Source organism: Crocodylus siamensis, chromosome 8, assembly GCF_052110815.1.
Source record: "Crocodylus siamensis isolate JL-2025a chromosome 8, ASM5211081v1, whole genome shotgun sequence".
In the NCBI taxonomy this organism is placed as follows: domain Eukaryota; kingdom Metazoa; phylum Chordata; order Crocodylia; family Crocodylidae; genus Crocodylus; species Crocodylus siamensis.
In genome coordinates this window covers 10,674,377-10,694,397 of record NC_143402.1, presented here as the reverse complement: position 1 = coordinate 10,694,397, position 20,021 = coordinate 10,674,377, and the positions used below count along the sequence as shown (strand labels likewise).

Genomic DNA, 20,021 nt, shown 5'->3' with positions numbered 1-20,021 from the left:
CATCTTGTACCGTCTATACTTTTCCCAGAGCCTGACGAAGGGACTTTGGTCCTGAAAGTTTGCAGAAAAGGACAGTTTTCTTGTGATTTCCCAGTTGGTCTCATTTTGGAACCAAAAGTTCTAGTTTTTGTGTGACATTCTGAATATGTCACTTATCTTCCACAGCTACAGATAATAGTTTTTGAATCGTCCTGACACATTCTTGTATTTTTGTCATTGTAAGGTTTGTCCTGCAACTCTGATGGCCTGTTGTGCCTTTCTTTTCTCTTGGAAAGATGCACATTGAAAATACAAAGCAGAGCCTGTCATCTCTGTATGATTTTAAACACTAACATCATCTTTTGTTTTAATCCAGAGGGAAGTTGATGTAGCCAGCTCAATTGATCAATATGCCCTGTTTGCAATAGGGCTTCGGAGCTTATGGCTAAAAGCGGATTGTACTGAGTCCAAAACGCGTTTGATCTATTGGCACAGCTCGGCTGTCATGTGGCCAGCGTGCTGGTTCAGTGCTGATGCTTAATTCATTTTTACATTACTGACAGGATAACCCAGTGCCTGGTCTGGGGAGGACACTACAGGACAGGAGAGGCGTGCTCCACGGTAGCATGGAGCTGTGGTTCTCTCGAAACCAGCCGTCGTAGAGACTTGTTACTCTGCAACTGGAAAGTATTGCACTGTTCACTGAGCGTGTTTAATGGCTGATTTCCTTTAAAGCAAACTTTGATCCTGACTTCTCCAGAGAAGCAACACTGGCTTGTTGGTTTTGGCTGGGGAAAGGCGTGTTAATGAAAATCAAGGGTGAGCTTGTGGTTGAAGTGCAAAATAACTGAGCGAACCCTGTTTGTCATTAGCATCTACTCTGTTGTTTCAGAAGTGTGTTGAACAATGCTGTTACCTCGCTGGCTGAAATATTAATCTGTCTCTAATGTTATCAGGGGAACTGACTGATAATTAACTGCCGGTTCTTTCTTTATTTCAGTGATTATATCATGGCTACAGGGCCGGCCGAGGTCATACAGACGTCTGAGGCAGGGGAGACAACTGATGAATGCACAGGTAAACAGCTGGTCTTCAAACATGCAATTAGTTTGGGAAGCAGGACTTGGTTCTTCAGGGCTAAAAAGGGGGCATGGAATGAATGTTACCTTCCAGGCTTTTGGATTTCCAGAATGGAAAGAGTCACGTAACCCTGGTCTGCAGAGCAGACATGCTGGGGAAACCAGTGCAGAGATCTGGAGGACCAGAGGCCGGTGGAGGGTTATGCATCTCAAACTTCAGTGCTGGATGCCAGCAAACTGGACTTTCTAGTTTGAAAACCTGGCTGCTATGTGTACTCTGCCCCTGAGAAGCTGCTGCAAGCGGTAACCTCAATGTGTGGAAAGGTGTCTGCCTATGTAATCAATATAGCATTTCTCTGTCATTCTTGCCCATCCATGTTTGGTACAGACTTCCACCCCTGCTTTCCCTTCTGAGTGACATGTGTCCACCCCCCGTCAACCCAGCAGCGAGCGTGGTGGGATAATGGTTTAGATGAGAGAGGGGAATGCCTTGTCCAGGCAGGAAATCTGTCTTGAATCAAGCAGAAAACTCTTTTTCACTGCCCAAACTAGCCCTCAGGAGAGGTGGAAGTGTTGGAAGAACAAGAAACACAGGTAATTCAGGAGGAGCAGTTGGGAAGTCCTCTGCAGAGGCTTCTGTTCAGTCTTTACAGGGGGTTGTGACCATCTTGCTGTCTCATGTAGAAATGCATTACAGTCATTAATGTGAGCCAGAGTGTCAGGTGTTGAGCTGCATGTGCACATGGTGTGGACACTGCTGGGTGTCAGTCAGGAGTGTAACATGTGAAGGCTGCAGGTAGTTCGCAGTTGGGAGGCAGAGAGATGGTGTTGGGGGAACAGAGAGCCTGGAAATGGGGCTTCAAAAGGAATTATACTTCAGAACAAAATGGGGTCTATCAAGTGTCTGTGCAGTCTAATAAGCGTTTGTGGGACTGGGATAAAAGCGTAAGAGGAAGAGTAACGATGGATGCTTAAAACCACCCAGCCCTTCTGTCTGTGTATCTAGTTTGTGCAAACCCTCCCAGGTTACTTATTGTGCAAATGTGAAGTCTGCCGTGTGGAAGGATTAAATTTTTTACCAATGCTAGCTCAGACATCCAGCAAAGGGGTCAGATCCCGCTGAAGACGGTGGGAGTACTGTCAGTGACTGAGCATAAATACCTTGAGCATAAACATGTACCTTGAGCATAAATATATATTTGGTTCCTAGGAAAGTTTCTGTCTGTGGCTCACCCCAGCTTTGAAAAGGTTAAGGGTGGCTGTTGCTAATACTGAAGTCTCTTGGGTCCTTTGACTGGCGCTGAGGAAGCTACCCTGTGTCTTCGACCCTTCATGGCTCTCGTGCAATGTATTGGGTTGACAACACAATCCTTCTTTTCTTAGCCTTAATTGGGCTGGATCTCACACACCTTGGAGTCTGCCATTCCCAGCCCTCGCTGCTCAGTCAACTAGATTATTTCACAGGGCTTTGGAAAGCATTGTGCGTATGTACTGTTGATGGTGGTGATTATTTAGGACTGATATGGGTGCTGGTATTGGAGTGAAGAAGGTCTGGAGAGCTACATTTCTGAGGGGCATTATGGTTATGGTTAGCACATTGCCTTGTGTGATCAGCTTTGCCAGGGCCTTACTATGGGCTGGTGCAAACTCTACCTATGTCCACAGGGATCTCCAGGGACTTCTTTGGATTTGGAGGTGGGCTCTGTAATCGTGTCACCTCATAGATAAAATACCTTTTGCCTAGCTTGTAAAGTGTGCTGAGATCTTCAGCTATGGGTCTGTACTAAGTACTATTAAAGGTGCTATAGCGGGAGTCACCGGGCGTTCCTGCTATAGGAGGTTGGTGAGTAAGCAGTGTGTCACCTTTAATGGCAAGCTTGTACTGGGGTTTGTTGTGGGATTAGTAATATGCCAAGGGGCTGCAAGAGAGTCTCTGATTAGACCAGGTCAGAGTTGCTTTCTGAGAACCTGGCACGGGTGTTGGGACTGATATTCCTGAAAGGCAGGGTTGACTGCAGGCTGTTTGCCTACACTTCCAGGACAAGCATAGATATGTAAATAAAATGAGTTACACCAAGTAAATACCCAGGCTCCGAGTCCCTGTTTTGCCCTCCAGTGGAAAGCAGGGTAGATTTGCACCTTAGACTAAATGAGAAGTGTATGTAGCACAAATGAGCTGGAGCTCACTTCATCAGAAGCTCATGAAAGCTTATACTATCTATATCTCTAATTTACTGTAGTTAGCCTATAAGGTGCAAATCTAATTTGCCTCCTGCTTGACTTCAGATTAATATGGCTAATAACATGCTCCTCGAATGGAAAACTAGCCTGCAGTCCCCTGCTACTGCTTGCTGGAGGGGCAGCCATGTGATCGTTTTATACCGCGGAGAATAGGAGCATCCCTGTGTGTGTCAATACTTGCTGCTGACATCCTGCACTCAAGAACAGGGTGGGACGGGGTGAGCGGCGCCTAGAGTCATTGTTTACTTCTCAAAGTAACCACTGTCGACGCATGATGCAGCTGCATGGTGGCATTGCTTCAGCATCAATAATGCCCCTGGCATGAATTCTGGTATGTGCGGGGCACACGCTGCGACAAGCATTGCCAGCTAGGTCACTGCTGGGAGCAGACAGATAATAGCACTGAAGTAATGCCTTGCTTATGCAGAAATCCTACAGCTGCATGAGTCTGTTATACCAGCACCCCCAGAAGAACAATGATTTGGGCTCTTGTACCTTGCCGTGCTAAGAGGCAGAGCAGCTACGTCAGACAGAAGCTGTCACATACAATGGGCCTGACCCCAGACCACGGTTACAGTCAGTAATGAATAAGTGACCCTTGTCCTTGTGTTTTGAACAATGCCCTGAGGTTAAAGTACCTGGATTATCAAGAGTGAAGGAATGTAACATTCAAGTGCATCTCTTGCATGTTAGGTTCATTTGTTTAGTCGCTGCATTTCTCTTACTTGGGTTCATGACAACCGGGGAAGTCGGCTTCACTTATTTGTACCCTGTTTTACTGTCAGCACCTTGGTGCTGCAATGTTCTCGGGGTGTTGAAAAGTAACAATCTTTAGTGGCATCTCTAAAACATTGTGCCAACTTCTGTTTTGGTCTCAGACTTTATGAACACTTGATTTTACAAAAATATTCATTGTCGTTATTACTAAAAATATTGGCCAAGTGTTGATTGCCCCTTGAAACATAAGCCCATTAAAAATTTGAGTCAAAAACCTCAAATGCAGGTAAGTGAATTACAGACATTAAGCTTTTAAAATGAATTGCTTTGTTCTCCATGCTAAGCCATATACAGTTCACATAATGAATTACAGTTCAGTGCCATGTGTCATGCTTAACTTATGTCTTTCATAAGCTGAAATCTAGAGAAGTATCAGAACCGTCTGCTTATTGTAGTGATGTTTCATAGATGACACAGCTAAGAATTGCGGCTTCACATTTCACTGTGCTCCAGCTCTGAATTATTTAAATAGGGATGCAGGGAAATCAATGGGTTGTTGAGACTTGAGGGTATCCAGAGGGCTCCTCCAGGGGTTTGGATATCATGCTGTCTGCAGGCACCTGCGTCTCCGTCCTGTGTGCATGACTCTGTTCTTATATTTCAGGAAAGAAAAAATCCAAATTTCAGACGTTCAAAAACTTCTTTGCCAAGAAGAAAAGGAAGGAGCCTCCTGCTCCCAGGGGGGAAAGTAATTTGAAACCGAGCCAGTCCAGCAGCGATGTCAGCATCTCTGCACTAGACACCACTGCCCTTCACTCCCCAGCTGAGGCCGGGTAAGCCTGCAGAGCGAATCCAGATAGCCGGGCTGTACAGCCATCATGCAGCAGCAGGAGGAAAGCCAGAGCTGGCCCCTAAGGAGCAACCCCTGGCCAAGTCTGTGCAAAACAAGTCCTAAAGCTGACGGTGGAATTCCAGGAATTTCCTCTTTCCTCGGCAGCGTGCTTGAGAAGTCAGCACGGGGGGAAATCGTCCAACTCTTCCAGCCTGCAGCACTCCAGCCAGCCTCGAGTTGATGCCTGCTGTTTGAAAGCCACCCTGGCAGCAGGGACTTTAGAAGCAGCAAATGCCTCGGGGCTGCTGAGACAGGGAATGGTCATGAAACCGAGCGGCTGTTTCTGGCCACAAACAGGGCTTGTGAGAAATACCCTGCTCCATGACTGGGGCAAAGGAGGAGGGAATAGTAGCCGAGCCCCTGGGTTCATGCCTCACGGAGGTAGTTAGCCATGTTAGTCTGAAGTCAGTCAGAAGGCGGGATAGAGCTACACCTTTATTGACTAACTCAGTAACGATATATATATGAGTGTGAGCTTTTGTGAACCCAAGTTCACTTCATCAGCATGTGATAAAGTGAACTTGGGTTCACAAAAGCTTGTGCTCACTCTTGCTCTCTAGATAGCTGTCTTATGTAGTTAGTCTATAAAGGTGTGTATCTACCCTGCTTTCTGATTAATTCCTACAACCGGGCTAGCCAGGTGGGGCTGTGCCATTGGTGACGGTTTTATTTATTTATTTCTTTTTAAAGGCATCTCCTTTTGTTTCAGCAACAACATCCCGCAATGTGGTGGAGAAATCACGGCTCAGTTTGCCGGCTGCATTGAATCCAGGAGGGGGTCGGGAGCCCTCTGAATATGTTGTGCCCCTACCCCATGGGCTTACTGTTATTTCTGAACGGGGGAGGTGTGCACAAATCCAATTCAGATGCCTCTGCCCTCCAGGAAGCAGGCTGCCCCACTCTCAGCTGGGGGTGCACTTTTCACAGCCAGCCAGGAAGGTTACGTTTCCTTTAGAAAAGCACAGCGTAGGTTAAACCTGGAACAGCAAAAAGCCCGTGCCCTTTTGTGAAAACAGCCAGGCAGCTCAGTGCTAAATCAGAATGCTGCTGAAATAATCCACGTCACTGTTTAATGAATCATAATGGACTACATGAGTTACATGTGTCTCTCTTAAGGGGACAGATAAGTGGGGGGGGGTGTACACCACATACTGAACTGTAGGAGAGGTGGGGGCTGGCCTGCCTTGATAACATAGCCCTGGTGGAGTCGTTGTAGAGTCCTTTGGCTCCAGAGGCAATTACAGCAATTCAGCTAATCAGTTGTCCCTTCCTAGCTGGTGCCTAGGGTGGAAGTGGGATTGATTTGTAAGAATAGGCTGCCCTCTTCAAATGTCCTAATCCATTACATCCTACCCACTTGCTCATTGTCCCAGCCCCATCCTTCAGAGAGTGGAAACTGAAATGATGCTTATTATGATTACTGAAAAACTAGAGGTGGGCAAAACCTCTCTGAGTTGGTAAGAAATGAGATGCCCTTGTCTGTCAGAACGGTCAGGGGCGCATTGGCGCTGGTCATGCCCAGATCCCACCCTGTGCATGGACCTTATAGATACAGAGAGCATCTGAAGAGGTGAAAACTTTGAGGCCTGATCCTGAAGGTGCACAGCCAGTGGGGATTCTGGGTGCAGCAGGCTTGTGCTGAGCTTTGTGAGGCATGTCTGATACCAGAGCAGCCGTGTAACATTGGCAGCAAATACTGGTGTTTCCTCATTTTGCTTTTAAATCTTTTAGGTATAAAATGTACTTTAAAAAGGATTGATTATGGCCCAAACCTCTGAGCTGTTGAGTGCTTTCCTCCAAAGCCAGAGAAACAGTAAGCAGGGGCCAAGGAGCAGAGTTTCTACATCAGTCCAGCTCTCCAGGGGCTGAGATGATCAGGGGGGCTGGGCAGTTGTGGAGGGTCCTACCTCACTGCCCCTCGGTCCTGTGTGCATGAAGGTAGGGATCCCTCCTGAGTGGATGAACACAGAAGAAAATCCCTGAGTTGGTTTGCACTGAATCTCCACGCCAGTATGTGGGTAAAACCAACACATAGGACGGGGTGGCCAGACTTACTCACCCTGGGAGCCACATCCGATTCTTCACCCAAGGTGGGGAGCTGGGGGGGAGCAACTCGGAGTCGTGGTAACCACCTCCCCTCCTGCACCACTGAACCGCTCTGGCTTTTCCTGTGGGGAGCAAGGCCAGGGCAAGCGGAGTGGCTGCAGCCCCCACCCCTGGCAGCCTGGTGTCCCCTGGAGCCACCGCGGGGGAGATGGGTGCGGGGCTTTGGCTGAGAAGCCCCGGAGAGCCGCAAGCACTGTGCTGGTGAGCCGCAGTTTGGCCACCATGGACATAGGAGCATCTGTTTCTAAATCCTCTTGTGCCAAATGCAGTGCATTGGGCTCCTAATGTGTTGAATGGTGGTTTAAGCCTCCATAACGCTTCCTCCTTCTCTTGGATGATGGTGGACAGATGCTGTGCTGAAAGCAGCAGGTCTGGGGGGCGGTTTGAAAGAAGACAGGGCAGCATAGGAGGAGAGGGGAGAGAGCAGCAAGAGCTAGGGATTGAAGGCAATGGGACGGAAAGTCAGTGCTGCCTGGGGGCATTTGAGAGTGTGGCTGGTTGCTGGGTTTGGATCTGGGGCTCTGCATTCCTGTTCATGCTGCTTGAAGAAAGAGCAGCCTGTGGTGAGTGAATGTGGCTGAACGATTCATTTGTGTAGGGAAGCCAGGGCAGAAGTGTAATGGCTAAAACATCTGCATTCTCTTTTCTGGCTAACAAGGAAGCTTTAGTTTGCAAGCCAATGTAAATAGACTGCCCAAGAGGACACTGTGCGTGTGCGCACGCACACCCCCCCTTCCTCACAGGACAGCTTGCACACACACCCTCACAGAACAGCCGGCACCTTCCTCCACTAGGGCTGCAGTGGCTCCCAGAGTCCCTGGTAGCTCTGTGTGTCATGGGCAAAAGAACCACATGTGGGTTTTTTTTTTCCCCCCAACCTAAATTTGATGCTGGCAACAGCTCACAGAGATATCAGCTCCTCTGTCAACCTCATCCCAAATATGCACTGTAAGGACAGTCCCAGGTTCAGAGAGGTCTGTGTACACCCAGCCTAGAGTCAGTTCTGGGCAACAGATGAGAATGGGAAATGCACAAAAAAGCGAGCAGAAGCGTTTTGCTATAGGGATTAAGAATCCAACTGTGCCCATCTTGCTAAGCAGAGTCATTTCAGTGGGCCCTTGCCTGTATGTAGAGCCTGTCACCCTGGGAAACACTTCTCTAGAGGATAACACGCACAGTCAGAAACTGGGGTTTACCCTTAGCGTGAACCCGTGCAAGTGCTTATTATCAGTGTGTGGTAATAGCAGTGGTAAAGGTAGGCATTAACTAGCGGACACTGCTACAACACTGGGAAGAGCATGAACTCTGGCCTCTGCTTGTAGCATAAGAGCTCGGATTAGTTGGATAGGACAGGAAACACGCATCAGGCGTATGGGACTCCACTGAAACATGGGCGATAGGAAGGGTGAAATGAAGTAGGCCTTGCAGATGTCAGTCCCCAGTGCTGGGGAAAAGAAGACAGGTCCTCTGTGTGGCAGGAAGACACAGGCACGCTCTCTGCCGGAGTTCGCTTCCAAGGTGAGGAGGGAATTCCGGGTTCGGAGCCCAGCGGCAGGGAGACCCGGTCCGTCTGGATCGCCCGCAGACGGCACGCGCCGGGGCGGAGAGCCGAGTCTCCCCGACAGCTCTGCAGCGAGGGCTTGCCTGTCTTCACTTCCAGTTACTCGGAGGCAAGCTGTTCAATGCAGCTTGCGTCACCTCGAAGGCAGCGTGTCCAAGGCCTGGGTTACAGGTCTGGCAGCTGAGGATAGGAAAGAGTTGTTCGTTGTTTCCTGGTGAAATGCTGATGTGAAACCTGAGTGCAGCCCACAACCGTTGTCCTGTAGGCATGGACTATGCAGGCGCCCTGCAACCATAACTCGCTCGGGGGAGTGGGCCAACTAGGCTGAATGCACTTGAGCTTCTTTGAGCGTAGGAGCTCCTAGGCTTGACTGGCTTTTCAATGGGAGACCGCTGGTGCCAAGGGGTCATGGTGCAGTGTTGGTAGCGAGGCTTTCTTGGGCCCCATTGTCACTGCTGAGCTGCCCAGCTGGAGGAGGCACCGTAGCATGCACCTCCCTGCCCTGGCAAAAAAACAGTTGTGTGTGCAGCCAAGCCCAGACTGCTGTAACTCATCCCAAATATGCACTGTAAGGACAGTCCCAGGTAACTGGTGCCACAGCTGAGCTGCCACTTGGACACGGGTCCCGGCTATGCACTGAAGTAAGCCATTGTGCTCCAGCAGTTCTGTTCTGTTCAGGTGGCCTGCAGAAAATCTCTGCACCTCAGCATGTGCTGAGGCATGAACAAAGCCCCGTCATGCTATGGGACTTCTTTCCTATTCGCCACTGGCAAGACAAAATAGTCTCAGGGCTGGGCTCTTCTACATCTGGCTGCATAGGCCCCATAGGCCCCCCTCTAGCCACCAAGGGCAGCTGGCACATAGCAAAGGGCTGCAAGGGGGTGGCAAGGAGCTGCTCTGCTGGTTTTGTACCGCAGGGATTCCCCACGGTCCAGAGAAGTGTCTGAGCGGCTGGTATCCCTCTACATGAAGACATGACACATGGGAGCCTTGCTGGAGGGGAGAAGTGGGCTAGGAGAGCATCTAGCAGCTAGTGAAGGGGAGGGCTTTTGAATTCAGTAACTGGCATCAGTGTGGATGGATTTTCTCTAACAATAATGAAGGATGGAAATTTTTTTCAATCAAGGTCTCTGGACAGTGCTGGCAAATGCTGGGGTGGGGTGGGGACTAATGGTAGAAAAGGGCAGTAAGAAGGGAAGAGAGATTATAAAAGAGTATTTTACTTGTGCCACCCCAGCTGGCTGCAGGGCAAGGCTCAAGGTGGGAGTCTAGGTGTTTTTACAGTATTTATTATGCAGGTTGTGGTAGTGTAGATCAAGCTAGGGTGTTATGCCTGGTGCCATATAAACACTCAGTGAGATTGTGCCTGTCCCCAAAGTGTACAATCAACACAGAGGAGGTGCACAAAAGAGGGGAGGGCAGGTGGAGGCAAGAGAGGGACTTGCCCAAGGTCACACAGTAGGTCAGTGACAGCTCTGGGAACAGAGCCAAGGTGTCTCAAGTCCAAGTCAAATGCTGTCTTCCCGAGGCAACCACATTCATGTGTCTGACAGCAGAAGGCTAAGACCTTTCTGGAGGTGGTTGTGAGTTGCTTACAGACCTTTCTTGCCTTCCAGATCCAAAGGAAGCCTGGGAAACAAAGCCCTGTCCCATGACAGTGTCTTCATTTTTGAATCGGCACCAGAAAATGCAGCTGGTGATGCATCGTCTCAGGAGAACATCCCCGGAAGAGTGAAGACCTTGCAGGTAAGCCCGTGTCTTGCGTTTATGGGGCTGGGGGCTGCTGTACATGCCAGCTGCCAGGCTGAAAAGGCTCTGCTTGGATCCTGTACCCAACCGCTTCCTCCTGGTGTGCAGCAGAGTTTGAAACTGGTATTGGAGTGCCCACAATATGCCTGGCCTTGCCGCAGTAACACGGCTTCCCTTTTCCTGCCCCAAATTGTTTACCACCTAGGTTTCCCCCCTGATGAGGCACATCCTCTTCTGAGGGGCTTTCTATTCTGTACTTCCTTGCTTCACCTTTTGGACTAAAGTCATTTGTTTTCATGGATTTGTATCAGTCTCTTGGCAGCAGTTCTGTCCTGAAGTATGTCTCTTCCATTGTCCAGTGGCAATGACTGCTCTGGGCAGGCAGGGTGATGGATGGGTCAGAGCATTCCCAGCGACAGCTGTATTTATATCCTTGTTCTCTTATCGCTGTCAGCTGAGGAGACATTCTGCTAGGTCACTTCCTTCTTCCAAGGCACATGCTGAACCCTCCTTGACAACCTCCTTATCAATCCCTTGGTCATGGTTATTGCACTCGGACAGCTGCCTGACTTCCAACACAGAAAGAAAAATTTAAGGTTGTTCCTGGGACTGAAGCAAACAGTTGATAATATGTCCCAAGGCCATGGAGAGGCTTCATTGCAAACTGCTGCTGCAGAACAAGCTTGCATCGCATGGTAACGAACAGAAGATGCGCAGAAGGACTTCTGGCTCCACAGAAATACAGCTGAGGCCAAGTTTCAGTCCAGGATATTGCTTGTAAAACAATGGGAGCAGCAGGGGAAGGGCAGTATGTTTTCATATGACAGGCCTTGTTCAGGACAAAGCACCTTTCCATTTTGTGTAGTGGGACTCTGCTCTCTGCAGCTCCTTGAATGCTCTCCCTCTGCCATGCACTGTGCTTCACCATGGCGGAGCGCTGCCAGGGATAGATTCTACCTAAAAAGAGAGCACATTTCCTTTAGCTTAATGCTTTTTTGGATCAAAAATCTGCACATCAGCCAATCCCGATATCATTTTAGCAATAGCGGATCATCTATTTCTGCCAGTGCAAGAGAAGACTGCATTTTCTCTCTTCTGTAACATTTTTCCCATTGCATTTTATCAGTTAAATTCATAAAAGTGGGGCAATTGCAGAATCTACTCGCACTTCTTTACTTTGAGGTGGTGCACGTGGATTACATATCTCATTTGCTGGCTACATATATGTAGTTGTTTGGGCATGGACAGATGATCACTTATCCTGGAGTAATTTACGCTGGTCTGTGTACAAGTGCAAGTTACTCAGGCACTGACAGATGAGGAGCTGTCCCTGGGTAGCAGCTTGGAGGATGCAGCTCTTCAGTAAGCAATAGTCTGCCTACCTTTAGTAAATGACTGTCCTGGAATGGAAGTGGGCAGACAACACCTAAACCCGTGCATTTTCCAATGGCAGTGTTTGACTTCTGATTCTTTCAGGATAATTTGACTGAGAGGCATAACTCCTGGTTAGAGCTTATATCATTTGTCCACTCATTTCTTTTACACCTGTGTAAGTGTGCGAGCTGTCTATGCCCTTTGAACAGCGTGTCCTGTGTCTAGCATTTGCATTGCTTTTATTTCTCCAGTTGGTTTAGGGAACATGTGCATTGTGCTAGGACAAGTGGAAGCTGTCTGAGGATAGGGGACTTGGACCTGACTCTGCCCTGCTCCTTGGGTAGTTGCATATTCCCATAGATGCAAAGCAGGGGTAAAATGACAGCATTCTGAAACCAGAGGTGACTCCATGGGCTGGATGTGGCCCTCGGGGCTTCCCACAGCAAGCAGGGAATGCAGAAGAGTGGCAGCCTTAATTTCCAGAGCTCCTGTATCCTTATTTGCCATCACTTTTCCTGCCACCAAATTTCCAGACCTGTGGGGAGCCCTGCAGGCCAGATAACGTGGCTGTGTACCAGATTAGGCCCACAGATTGGTCCTACGCATTGGATTTAGCTCATGCAGGGCTAGATGAATTGGGTATCCCTGTTCTAAATGCATTATGCAGAGGTATGAATGGCTGCTAGGACTGCAGAGACTCAGGCATTTGAGGCTTACAAATTCCAGCTCTGGTCTAGTAAGCAAAAAACCCTAAAAGCAGGCCCACCTATATGTCAGGCAGCCTCAGAGGAGCCACTTCTGGTTGAGAGGCAAAAGTTTTCTTCAGACCTTGTCTGTACTACAGCCTTGACATAGCTGGCTCAGGCCATGAGCTTCAGAACCGGTGTTTCCTGAGATTGACTTTTGTTTAAGAAGGAACATCTGGCTGCTTGTGGGGTTGCAGACTTTGTTTTATTTTTCTAGGATCACAGTCTGCCAGAGCAGTTGTTTTTATGCATTCTTGCAAAACTTTTCCCATACTCCCTGATAAACATATGTGACTCCTGTCCACATGATTCCTCAGGCTTGGCCAGTGGTATTGGAAGAGAGCGAACAAGGTGATTCTTTGGGAGGCACCAACTTAATTTTCTCTCTTTGTATGAAATACACATGCCAGAAGGATCCTTCAGATCATCACCTGCTTCTTCACACAGAGGCAGAGCCCAGACACCCTTTCGCTAAGGGAAGAGTTATCTGTGGTTAGAAGAGTTTTGCAAAGGAGAGTTGTCCAAATAAACTATGGTTTTGGGAGCCACCAAGCCCCAGCCTCTGGAGGGCTGTGTGAGCATCCTGGTAAATGTTACCACAAATCAGTCTTTACCTGCGCTACCTAATCAAGTATCTGAGGAAGACAGGCATCTGTTAGAAAGAGAGATTAAGTAATTTGACTAAGGTCACCGAATTAATCTGGGGTGATGAGATATCTGCAAAAAGTAAATTGTTTTTAAATCTTTTGAACAGCAGTCGGTTCTCAGGAGTCCTCGAGGAATCAAACTGGGCTAGTTACTAATTTCTCTGGATGCTCTTTTGGGAAGGTTTCGAAAAGCTTCTGCCTGATAACTGGGTAGATGTGTTCTTAATGAAGATCTCTCCCTAAGAGTTAAAGCCATTGACACACTTTGTTCTTCACCTCCTTTTGCCTCCCCCCCAGCTCCAGTTGCAACAGAACATCAGACTTGGATCTCCTCCTCTCGTTATAACCAGCAGGAAATTGGAAGACCCAGGTGCTGTTTCAGAAGATGACGGATTACCTAGAAGCCCTCCAGAAATTTCCACTCTTCATGAAGTTCTAACGGGTTCGCCAAGCAAGGTATGTACTTCATGCCATGACAGGGCTTGAGGTTTAAAGTGAATTGTATAGCGTAAAGGTTGGTTGGTCAGTTGTTGTTTTTTTTTTCCTTTAAGTCTGCAGTCAATATAAGTGTTTTGTCATCAGTTATTACGTTTACCTCTGTACCATCTTTTATTTGCACAAAACCCTCAGCTCTGAAACAATGGACAGAATGGTTTCCTTCTTTTAAACCTAATTCCAAAACTGGAAACAAGCAAAACCAAAAAAGCGCTCCTATTGATTTGCTGCCCAGTTTGCAAATAAATGTAAGAGGTTGTTAAAGATAAAATTGTTTGCAGAAGTTCAGCTTGTATTGGAAGAGTAAAAGATAAATGTCTAGAAAGATCAAACCTACTACACTTGAAATCTGAAGTGGATAAGCCTGGAGCACAAAATGATGATATTCAACTGATGTTCCTTCTAGCATTGTTGATCTATGATGCCTGTGCTTCTGCACCTCACTGAAGACCCATCACTGAATTTCAGGCAGGAATACTCAGAGTCTAGGTTTCTATAATCACTGAATGCATAAAGGCTTCACTGCTGCCTTTAGTTTTTGTGCGCAACTAGAAAAATTGTATAATAACTAGCTTCATCTATGGATAAGCTGGTGTGAGAGATACCTGGGGATATGTTTTGTAACCATATGTCAGTCCTGGCCCAACTCAGCGTAGTCCTACAAAAGATACTAATTGTCTAGAAAATATTCCAGATGCAACTTAAAATATTAGAGACTACGGGTTTAAAAACCATGCCTTTCACTATCAGGTTCTGGTAATGACCTTCTATGTCTATGGACATGCAGGGATGGGCAAAAAGTCTTCAGGAATCGCTGACCACATTGTAATAGTCCCTAGAAACAAAGAAGAAAAAAGTGTGTTCTGTTCTCATCTCTTACTGAGTTACTGAAAGCTGCAAGGATCAGCAAAAACAAAGAGCACTTTGCATAACACTGCAATTCACTCGCTAGAATGAAAGGTAAAATACTTGTAGGTAAGACTAACACAGCTGGCAGATTTAAATCAAGTAGTCCTATATACAGTGTCCTGACTTTGACTCTAAGGTCAGTTAGGATTAAAGGGAAGACCCAAGCAAAAAGGATTTAAACGGTAATGAAGGCAGACAGATAGCCTTTAAAACTCAGCCATTTGTCAACGCCTGCCGTTATTTACATTCACCTGGGTGTAGCTAATTAATCCAAGTTTAACCTGTATGGTTGTGGGAGGTGAGAACTAGCTTCCTCTTTGAAAGGCCTGTTTGAAGATGAGTCAGAACATGGATATACCATCCCAGAATGGTCCAGCAGGATCTTAGAAGAGGATCCCACAGCGTGTCTGATGAGTGCAGTGAGTGAAGAAAGGCCACTGTTCCTGTTCAGTTGAGCAGTGATGGATGTCAGCACAGAGACTTCCGGATGAAGGCGGAGCAGGGGGGAGATGGGAACACTCTTCACTTGCCCAAGGTACCGTATGAAAGCAAACAAACAAAGAGAGAGAAGACATGATTTAAGGAATTCAAGTAACAAGATGGATAAAAACCTGTTGCCCATGGGGGAGAACATAGTCCCAATAGTGATAGCAAGGGCACTTGAATGAAGAGAAAACCAAGTGCCTTTTGCCATCTACTGAAAGCTGAAGCTTGACAGCATTACAGTGCCTTTACCAGTCAGGATTATGGCAATGGCCTGAAACTCATGTGTCTCAAGGGTGGGGAAAAACTAGGAGCAACACCCCATCAGAAAAGAATGAGCTGAAAAGCAGCTGTTGTCATAAAGTTTTAGGCTGAGCAGCATTTGGGTAGAGTGACTTGCATGTTGATGCGTGAGGAAGGAGGATCATTCTTGGGTTCATGAAAGCCTTATTTCCTCAAGTGAAAATGTTATGAGGTTTAAAACATTTTCCTCCTAGAGGTTTATCCCTCTTGTTGAACTGGGTAGTTATTGTTCTGCTGAAGGTCACCAAGGTAGCAAAAAGATGGGGCAGCGTGTATGGTGCTAATCTGGGACTGGGGAGACCTGATGAATTCAAACCCCAGCTCCACCCCAGAGGTCCCATGTGATTATGGACAAGTGAGCTTCTCTGATATGTCCACACGAGGGAATACAGGCTGGCGAGCCATCTTAATGCAACTATTTCATTTCTGGTGGCTTCTGAATGAAGGTATCACTGCGCTGTGCTGGGTGGCCATACCCTCTTTGTGTCCATTCCCTGTCTGTAAAAGGGGGAAGACAGCAGTCCCTATCTCACAGGGTTGTGATGATGATGATAATAATACATTAAAGACAGTGAGTCACTCAGCGAGTCCTGTAATAAAAGCCATAAAAGTGTCTTAGAATAGATTATTACAAAATGGCATGGGAATACAGAACAGGGGAACTGAGCTGAGCCCTCTAGGGAAGCAAACATGGCTAAAGAAACTAAAACTCCAGGTGATTCAGTGTGGGCGCGGGGGCTTTATTCCTTTATTCTTTGTATTAAGAACTTTCTCCCTGTATTACAATGTTCCAGCATGTTTCAGTGATGATTGATTTGAGTGAACAAAGCTGGTACTTCTTGTTCTGAATACTCAACAGTGGCAGAAAGTTAGGAGGCTGAGGCATGTATAGCTAGGCACTGAGCTGTTGTGCATTGCAGCCAAGTGCATCTGTGGTAAAGTGCATCTGATAGCATGGAAGAGGCTTCAGTCCTTTGCGTTGGATCAGCAATGACAGACGAATGAACGAACAAACAAATGAATGAGACCCTATGCAATGGTTAGTGTCCCATGTTAACCTCTCCTGTGTCCTTCCTGTTGTATTTTCTTGTGATTATCCTTTTATATTCGGTCCTTGAGAACTGTATGTGTTGCTTCCCCTGACTTATCCTTTTCCTTATTTTATCCCACAGTCCTCCAACCCCGTTCAGCGCCATAGCTCTTTGAGTTTAGGTGGAACAGACAGTGAAGATGAACAGGTAAAGAGTTGCTTTTCCTGCTACTGAAGTGTTGGAGAACGTTTGTGTGGTAGTGATATTGCTACTCTTGCATCTGTTCTGGGTTGATGCCCAAAGGCAAACTTCAAAAGCATGGGTGGATCCAGGATTTTAAAAGGGGGAGGTATGAGAACAGTGACTGACACTGCTGGGATGGCTGCATCCGTCCTCCAGCCTCCCCATCCCAAACTGGGGCAGGGAGACCACGCATGTGGGGACTTTTTTGAAGTCCCTGAATCAGGTAAAAAATCTACCCTTCTCCCTTTGCTGCACCCCATCCCTTCTCCCATGCTTTCAGGAGGACCTCCCCACTCCTCCCTGCCTCCCTTCATCTTCTCTACTTACAAAAAGGGGAGACCCACCTGTCACAGCCACTGCTGGGGCTATGGAGAGTGGCTCTGTGGAGAGCCAGGCTTAGCTGGGGACAGTGGTGGCAACATGTGGGTTCCCTCTCCCTGAGCCTGCTTAGGGGCTAGCGAGGAACACCGTAGGGAGCCAGGTACAGAGGGGGAAACTGCCTGCTGTTCTTGGCTGAGCCCAGCTTCCCCTGCAGCCTAGCTGGAGCGGGGCAGGAGCAGCTGTAGAGCTCCCCCCACCTTTGGGTCAGCTGGGGACAGCGAGGGTGCAAGGAGATGCTGCTTAGTGTGGAGGGGAAGGGAGGAGGTGTTGAGAGTAGGGAATTCTTACTTGCTTAAAAAAGTCCCCAGCTGCTGTTCCCACAGTGTGGTCTGAAGAAGGGGTGTAGTTGGATCCACCGCTGTTCACAACCAATCCAGAGACTGGTGTGTGTGTACAGAAAATTGCAGGTGAAGGAGAGTTTTGATCAACAAGCAAAGTAATATCTGAAATCCGCTTGTAGGTAACGGATGAGCAGAAAGAGGGGCTGCGTTCTGCGTTGTGTGCGTCGGTAGCTTTGGCAGCTGTAGTCACACGATATGGACAGTAACGTTAACACAACAGAGAACCTGTCAAATTAGCAGAGATGATATCATACTGAAAAACAATTTATTTACGCATACACATTTATATTTATATTGATTGAAAAGAAATGTGTGCACATGCTCATATCTATGCTTACCTCTGAGGTCTAACAGTAGCTGCTGCTTAGTGAATCCCGTCTATCAGAGTGGTCGCGTATAAAGCTCGTGGCCTCTCACAAGTGCCAGGTGTCCCAGTGGAAAAGGGCTTGAGCTAAACTGCAGCCTCCCTCAGGATGTCAGCGGTAGCTGGGAGAAGCTGGTCATACTTGTAGTCCAGCACAACCTAGTCATGACCCAGAAGAAGCCGGGGTTATGGTCTCTATGTGAAAACCTAGAGGACTTTCACCCAGACTGTCCATGTCAGCTGGGGCAGAACAGGTTTCCATAGTCTCCAGCATCTGTCAGACTCTCAAGGTAGGTTGCTGTTTTAGTTAAGCAAATGGCTGGCAGATGTCAGAGCATGTCCTGGTGACCTCTGATCTCTAATGGCCATAGCAAAGGTAGCCACCCCTCTCTAGCTGCAGACAGCCTGCTGCTCTCTGGTCACAGCCCATGGGCATGTCCTTCCCAGGCTCATGGATGGAAAGGGGAGGGGGTATTCATGGGCCCACACCAAATGCTGACACTGCCTGGAGCACGGGTCTCCTCCACATGGGAAACCCACTGAAGAGGAGGTTTAACCCTTCAGATATCCATGAGTAAAGGGTGAGCTGCAGATTGCACATGTGTGCACACAGCCCCGTACGGGGGCCCAGCCAGGCAGAGCAGTATCTCCGAGGCCACTCTTCTCAAACTCGCTGGAGGAGGAGCGGCCATTCAGTGCTGCTGTCCTGCCTGCGGCTGAGAGCCCATCCTGTCCCGTCTCCAGCTTGCTGGAGAGGCTGCCTCCCACTCCCTCCGACTGCAGCCTCCCACTCCCCTACTCGCTGCTCTCTCAGGAAGCTGCCCATCCAGATTGGTCACACACAGGGCTAGAAAAAACGCTTCTCCAACTAGATGTGGATTGTACAGCGAGTCTCCTTGCACATATCAAATTGTAATGTCTGCATTAGCTGACTTGCTTAATGGAAATGTTGCACCTATGTTTATCTGCATTTAAGAAAGTCTTTCCTTAAACCGTCGTCTCCTTGGCTGTAGCATACTTAACCGTTTTAAAATAAAACTATGAAGCGGCGGAGCATGCGTGTCTTAAATCAGAACTGTACTCCTCCAACAGATACCCTGAACTCAATAGCTATTTTGAATCCATAGCCCTATGTTTTACCTAACAGAAGTGCTATATGTTAAGAAAACTCTCACCTCGTCCTCCTCCTGGGATAAAAGGGGCTAAGTGCAGTGATTGGACTTGACTAGTCCCCTTGCCTTGCTGAAGGTGGTGGTAACTTGGTTGCCTAGCCCTGCAATGGTTTTCTGCATTCTTGCTGCCCCCTCTTTGGGAAGCCCTCAAAGGGCATGTGTGTATTTGCACACACCCGTCAGCGGCCTGCAGATTTATAAACGCACATTTCCTGGCTGTCTGGAAGATAAACACGGGCTATCACTCCAAAAACATAACAACATAAAAACATAAAGTAAATCACTTTCCTGGTTTCAGAGTCGCTACCCAATGTCAAACCGTTGCCAAATTGCTTTTACAGAGCTCTAACTTCCTTGGCTCCTGCAATTCACATTAATTAAGAGCAAAGCAAAGTCCCAATTTGTGAGGATGAGGAAAGTTAAATTGGTATGGAAGCTGCTCAGGAAAAATCTTTCCTAGCTGCAGTGGTTTTCCTCTACACAAATACCAGTCGTAGCAGAATGCCTTCCCTTAAGGATCTGTCCACCCTTTTAACTAAAAGCCAATCATTAAGGTAGAGACTTTTTATTGGCTCCTCTGCCCCGCAGAGAGCAAAATCAATTTCTGGTCACTGCTAGGAACGCAAAACATCCCTCCCCTCACTGAGATGGGGATACAACACTGGAAGTTCACTAAATCCTGGTTTTAGCATGGCCCAGGCACAGATCCTCAGGTAGTGTACATTGCCATGGAGCCCTTAAGAAGCAAGGGTCGATCAGCCGTGCGAGGAAGGTAAGTCTTACAGGACAAAGACGAGCACAAGCTATTAAGTGCACAGAACCAAGATGCAGCAGAACTGCAGAGTCTGCGTTTTCCCCCCTAAAATATATGGCAACATGTTACATTTGGGGTCAGCTACATTTTTGGGCAGAGTGCCAAAAACCACCCGCACCCCCTACCTGCAGGATGTTGGCGTGCAGGGGCGGATGGTGGGGGAGCCACAAGAGGCCCGAACCTCGTTGTGGCAGGGCAGCCCTGGCCCCTTCCCTGCCGTCCGGCCCAACGCACACGTGCCAAGCAAAATGCCTTCGTGCGCCATGCTCTGGCACCTGTGCTGGAAGATGCTTACCCCTGTGTTGCATGTCTTGTCCAACCGGGGATTGGGACCCATACAAATGCAGCAGCGGCGTTTGTACAACAGCGTGTCACTGATTTCAGGATCAGGCCA

At 47.9% G+C, this 20,021-nt stretch overlaps 1 protein-coding gene across 3 annotated transcripts in view; it reads left to right on the top strand.

Annotated features, from left to right (window-relative positions):
* The window catches only part of KIAA1210 (KIAA1210 ortholog), a 77,408-nt gene that overhangs the window by 45,106 nt on the left and 12,281 nt on the right, over window positions 1–20,021 (top strand). For all 3 annotated transcript variants that reach the window (XM_090059658.1, XM_090059657.1, XM_090059656.1), the window contains exons 2-6: window positions 980–1,056; window positions 4,681–4,849; window positions 10,192–10,321; window positions 13,389–13,547; window positions 16,454–16,519. In XM_090059658.1, coding sequence (XP_089915784.1) covers window positions 990–1,056; window positions 4,681–4,849; window positions 10,192–10,321; window positions 13,389–13,547; window positions 16,454–16,519 — 591 coding nt within the window. In that variant the 5' untranslated portion in view covers window positions 980–989. The remainder of the gene's footprint in view (window positions 1–979; window positions 1,057–4,680; window positions 4,850–10,191; window positions 10,322–13,388; window positions 13,548–16,453; window positions 16,520–20,021) is intronic.